Source organism: Camelina sativa, chromosome 10 (genome assembly GCF_000633955.1).
Source record: "Camelina sativa cultivar DH55 chromosome 10, Cs, whole genome shotgun sequence".
Lineage (NCBI taxonomy): Eukaryota > Viridiplantae > Streptophyta > Magnoliopsida > Brassicales > Brassicaceae > Camelina > Camelina sativa.
Genome location: NC_025694.1, coordinates 16204386 through 16210611, shown reverse-complemented (window position 1 = coordinate 16210611; position 6226 = coordinate 16204386). Strand labels below are relative to the sequence as shown.

The window sequence follows — 6226 nt, the reverse complement described above, 5'->3', positions numbered from 1 at the left end:
ATTTGGGAAAAAACTATGCCAATCTTCATTACCTAGAGCACGATCTAAGCGACACCGAACCACCTGGTTATTACAGCGATTACCTCGCCAGGATAATTGCTCTCCATAACACGGGAATTCAAGCATACCACAGTGCCGAATCATTGTTTGAAAGGGCACAAAAGAGGAAGCAGGCCGTAAGGCCCCACCCCTTTTCTCATGATTCCCAACAAGTTCATTGAAATCTCCAATCAAAAACCAAGGATCTATCCGGAAAGAACCAATATCCATTAACTTCTCCCATACCTTTGCACGATTCTGCCGAATTGGATCCCCATAATCAAAAGACAAATAAACCAATTGTTGACCAAATGAAGCTTTAACATCAATAATTCGATTACTATCATATAAAATAGAAAGTTTTATTTCATCCATGAAAAATAAAGCTAACCCTCCACTAGAACCATGGGGATCAACAGTGTACAAATTATTATAACCAAACTTTTTTTGAAATTTTTGTAAATAAGAAAAACACTTTTTAGTTTCTGATAAAAATAAGATGTCTGGCCGATGCTGCTTCCACAAATCTCCCAAATATCCTTCTGTCAGATCCACCCCTATGCCCTGACAGTTCCAACTCAGAATCTTCACGTTCTAGCCGGCGGTTTCGGGAGAGCCCCCATCCCTTTCTTTCCTTGACGCCCCCCATCCGAAGGTTTAGTGCCCACTGTATTATTACCCAGTTTCCCCATCAGCTTCTGTTTATTCCCTTCACCTGCAGGTTTAGACAAAGCCTTAGCAAGTAAACGTTTCCCTGGAGAAGCTAAAGCCAAAGAAGGCATCCTAGAACCGCTAGCACTCTTCCTAACATAAGAATTAAAATTCTTCTTTTTATGCCCACCTGTCGCATCTAAAGTAAATGCTGCCATAGCATTATTAACAATCCCCACATCTAACTCAACCGATACATGAGAAGAGGGTGTACCTTTCGGAATACAGTCATAATCACCCTGGGAATCAGTAACCTGATCCACTTGAACCTCAGACCCTTGATCCGTATGACCCCCCACACCCTGAGTTGGAGAAACAGCCCCCTCCTGGACACCGTTAAGATCAGACTTACCCATATCATCAAATTCACCATCCTCAAGCAAGTCATCATTGTCAACCTCAAAATCCATAGCCAGATCAGCCCCGGCATCTCCCTTAACAACACTCCCCTCAGCCTCCTTGTCCGCTGGTGGATCACTAGAGCTGGGGTCTCCCACAATATTATCAATTCGCATCGAACTATGCTCCACAACAGCCGCCTGTTTGACCTTAAAAAGAGGTTTAGGCCAAGCCGTACCAGCACTCTTTCGGTTAAGAACATAACCGGGGACCTTACCCGAACCCTCTCCATTCCCTGAATGTGTACCGCGATGAGAACCTTCCTCTCGACCAGTGACCTCACCGAAACTCCTCTTCTGACCCCAAGCGTGACCCTGTAGATGCTCTTGTTGACGAGGACGGTGAGAACCATTACCGTTAGAACTCTGACCTCCAAAACGTTGCTGGGGAAAATATCCAAATTCGCTAGAATCCGCAGACTGAAAATCCAGGGCCCTCTTAGCATGCTTTCTAGGCTTTTCCCAACCCCCAGCATTAAGATGCTGTTCTTGCTTCACAGCTGGAAATTGCCTTTGACTACCTCGACTATCCCTCTGCAAATCCGCACCTTGGACAGTAGCCCCCTTAAGAACCTCTGGACAGACCTTGGAATCATGGGTGATCCGGGAACAATGCTCACAAACCCCATTTAATTTCTCATACTCTAGTGAGACCACAATCTCGTCCCCAGTTGCAAAAGGCACCACCATCTTGAAGATCAGCGGATTGAACCCATTAACTGACACACATAGACTACCCGTTTCCTCATCAACCTCTTGAATCCTCCCAAGCTTCTTACCAACAGCCTCAAAAGTAGCCACCTCCCACAAATGCATTGGAATCCCTAACACTTTAACCCAGAAGTTGATAGCTGAAGGGTAGGAGGAAGAGATGACTGGCTCCCATCGAACCAGTGAGACCATCCAACCATCAAAATGGTATGGACCATTTTGCAAAACTGACAAAATATCTTCCTCATCCTCAAAATTAAACTGAAAAACCCCCTGACCTAAATCGGCACCAACCACCCTCTCTTCTAACTTCCAAATTTTTGGAAAATTAGCTATCAAGGACTCCATATTCTGACACACCGGATTCATGAGCCTACCAATAAGGGTCATCGAGAACTGCTGAATTCTCTGAGCCAAAACCAAACTGGAGATGGACACAGTTTCAGTACGAACCAGTGTTGCATTCTTCTTGCTGAAAACCAATTGAGCCATGATTCGCAGAAAAGAAATATAGCCACCCGCAAGAAAAACCCAGAAAAAACTGAAGATGAAAAGAAAAGCAAGAAGGAGCGAATAACAAAACCAGAGAGAGATGATGCATAAACAAACCGCAAGCCTTCGTTTATATACCTCAACACTAACCCCTTCTCCCAAGAGCAGACCGTATCGAATCATATATTCTCCCATTACTATCCAGATTATCCCCAATCGTACCATCAAAACCATCGAAAAAGCCTGGAAATTATCATAAGGAAAAATCAAAGATATCCACCTTCCAAACCAGGATAAAGAGATCTCAAACAGAATCCCCAACCAAATCAGATATGAATCCCATAAAGTAAACCACAGAGACCAATACACAAACCCATAGGAGTCGACAATCCGGATTCCCTCCCACTCCAAATCCGTCGAAATCCCGAGATTAACACCACAGAAGACAATATTTCCCTTATTGAAATCCGATACTAGCAAAGAATAACAAAACCTGCCCAAATCCAGAGAAATGAATCCCCTCCAAATACAGATATTGAGACTTGAAAGCAGAACATCCAAACCCCTGATTGTAAGCGTTGGAACCATCCACGAATCTCCATCAGATACCATCATCAAGACCACCATCTCGACATTTCCAATCCCCCTTATAAGAATATACAAACTCCACCCGGCCGAATCATAAAGATCAGAGAACCCATTAAAGTCCCCCACAATCCCAAGATCTGCAACCAGCAGAATCAAACTTTGCCCAAAAAGAATCAGACTTCCGATCTGAATCCAATCATCATTAACCAGCAGAGATCGAAGGAGATCCTCTCCTCGCCCCCCAAACCCGTCGGGATCAATCATTCAAAACTTGAAAACAATCGCCTTCGAAATCGCCATATTGTGATAAACAAGAACTTAAGAGAGAGAGACTCGATCCAAGTTTTTAACTCTAGTTTTTATTGACCAATAATTTCGCATTCGGGAAAAGAAATGAAAAAACTTATATTGTTTTAAATTATTTTATTTGGTTGTTCATGTGTTCGTTTCACTTCCATATGATAGGGTAATATAATGTGCCTAGATTATTTTTTTCTAGTTTCTAGAGAAACAAGAACCAATAGTCTCATATCCTGATTGAATGGTACACGTACACACAACACAGAAATAGTCACATAAAACTTCTTCTTTTCTTTAAACAACGTTATCCGTATCTATGATGGATTTACTAGAACAATTTTTTTATGATAATGCGTTTAACTTGACCAACTTAGCTTGCAATATTCTTAATGATAATCATTATCTTAAAGAGATTTTTAAAGAAGGAAAGAAGTAACAAATTAACTAATGTTATAATACTACTAATTATGTCTCTTTTTGAATTTTGCTTACGGCTCACCAGAGATATACATGCATAACAAAAGAAGTGATGAAAAAAGGTTCTGAAAACGAAATGTGTGGAACATATTCAGTAATAGCGATCTAAGTTAGGTCTATATTTTCTGAATATAATATTTCTCCACTTAGAAAAGATATATATACATATATATATATATATATATAGACTGATAAACCATTAGCTTAATGTGAATCAGTGAATGCAAATGGCTACATCGAAATATTTACCTTTGTTTGTATCATTTAACATCTATGTTAGGCCAAAACGGATACGTGCATTACATTTCTCGTATCAAATAGTCGATTTTTCTGTTGTTTCATACATTATTTAAACTGAAAACTATAGGCAATTTTATAAAAGATCACAAGGTTTATTACCACAATCTTATTTCTTCACTTGCGCACGTATTAAGCCTAGAATTTTAGTCAACGAGCTCAAAGTTTCTCCAAATAACTTGTAACCACAAAAAATTACAATGATGAAAAAGTAATCAAATATTTATAACTAGTTTTTCTTTTGAACTACCATGAAGGTAATATTGTATAATTAATCGGAGTATGTGCTCCACAATGGTGTCTATATATACTCACATAATATTCTTGGTTTCCTATATATACTTTTATAGGGTTAATCTTTAATAACATTGTTTAAATAAGTATATAGAGATGTAAAAAATCCACTCTATGAAATGTAAATTTGGCCAAACAGTAACGCTTAGTAAATTATGTATAAAATTTGTCCAAACTTGAAGTTTTGATACTTGTAACATCCGCGAACCGAAATCTCGGTTTGGAGATGTGCATTGGTCGATGCTGGAGGAGCATCGGTCGATGCAGGTCCAGCTTCTGCGTTTTGACTTAAGTTAAACGCTGCGTTTTGGGAAAAGGGAAAAGGAAAACCCTTAAATCGTTTTTTTGTTTCATTAGTCAACTTTGGCCGCTTTTGAGAGAAACGAAAGAGAGAGAGAAGAGTTCTTGGTGTTCTTGAGTGTTCTTGATGATTTCTTGGAGTTGGGAGCTGTTTCTGTAGAGATCTGTAGTCGAGATTATTGTAGGAGCTTCATAGGAGCGTTTTTTTCCTGTGTTTGGGTCAGATTTCTTCTGTGGCAAAGGTAAGTGCATGACCATGGCTTATCTAAGCTGGAGATTCCTCTGATCTGTTTGTTTATGTGTTACTAGGCTTGTTCGAATGTTATTTGGGGCGTTAGAAAGCTTTCTTGTGGCTTGGGATCGAGTCTTGTGGTTGCAAGAACGAAGATCCAGCGAGAAGCTTCGGAGAAAACGATGCTCGGCATGTGTATCGGTCGATGCACTATGTGCGTCGGTCGATGCTAGTGTGAGGACGGCATGGATTGACCTATGAGCATCGGTCGATGCCATGTGGAGGCGTCGGTTAATGTGATTAGGGTTTCTGCGTGATGTCGAGCATGCGTTGGTCGATGCAAGTGGAAGCATCGGTCGATGCAGTGAACCTTGTGTCGACCGATGCATACCTAGTGTCGGTCGATGTTGTTCCCTGTTGGTGTCGGTCGATCCAGAGTCTGGTTTGTTTGTTGATTGATGTTTGATGGTTAGAGTATCTCTATTGCTTGTGTGTATAGCCCAGTAGATGGGAGTATTGCCTTACTGAGTGTTTATAAAATACTCATGCATTGCAATTTGTGTTTTTGTAAGGACAAATTGTGATCGTAGAATCAAGGCAATGAAAAGAAGGATGTTCTAGGGACTCGATTGGATGTTGTCTGGCATTGCTATGTTGCTAGAGCTGGGTCATTAGAAACATTGCTAGGTTGCTAGTTTCATGTTTTCTGATGATTGGTTATCGGATTATTGTTATATTTGATTATTAGTTATTATTTATTGGATATTTATTAGTATTTGATATTTCCGCTGTTGGTTGTGGTGGTGGTTACTGGGTATGGGACTACTAGTTGTAGTTTATTATTATTTATTATTTAATTATTTATTTTTTAAAAAAAAATGAGTCCTTTCGATACCATGTTGGCAGAAAAGTTTCTTGTCGTTATTAGTTATCGAACTAAATCTTGTTTCGGCAATTCTAAACGGAGAAACTAGCAAATGGAGTCAAGTCAACCTACAAGAAAAGGCTACGGATATGTTCCAGCCAACCACACGTATGGTTTATGCAAAACAATGCAATCAATAGAGTTTATAAAAATAGTAAAGAAGTGATCATAATAAAAGTGAAAATTTATATTGGTTTCATACCGGGCATGAAAGTTACAGTTCAGCTCTAATTAAGGATCTTCGGGTCAAAGTTTTGCAGTTCAAGATGTTTGGGTTTCGCACTACAAATAAAGTAAGGAAGCATCACTTGTTATGCCTAATCTTACCTAATCACGACCATTGTTATTTATTTGTTTCACAACTTTTAAAAACTCTCTCCAACAATGTTAATTATGTCTTATTTCTCTGATTTTTTTGTCATCAAATACACGTACGTACTCCAAATTTTTAATGTTTTTTTT

General features: G+C 39.5%; 1 protein-coding gene across 1 annotated transcript; it reads right to left on the bottom strand.

The window, feature by feature from the left end:
• LOC104719110 lies at positions 335 to 3228 on the bottom strand. Its single transcript, XM_010436954.2, has 2 exons — positions 965 to 3228; positions 335 to 754 (listed from the first exon to the last, which is right to left on the bottom strand). Exons 1-2 carry the CDS (start codon positions 3201 to 3203, stop codon positions 627 to 629), a joined length of 2367 nt encoding a protein of 788 aa, XP_010435256.1. The 5' UTR covers positions 3204 to 3228; the 3' UTR covers positions 335 to 626.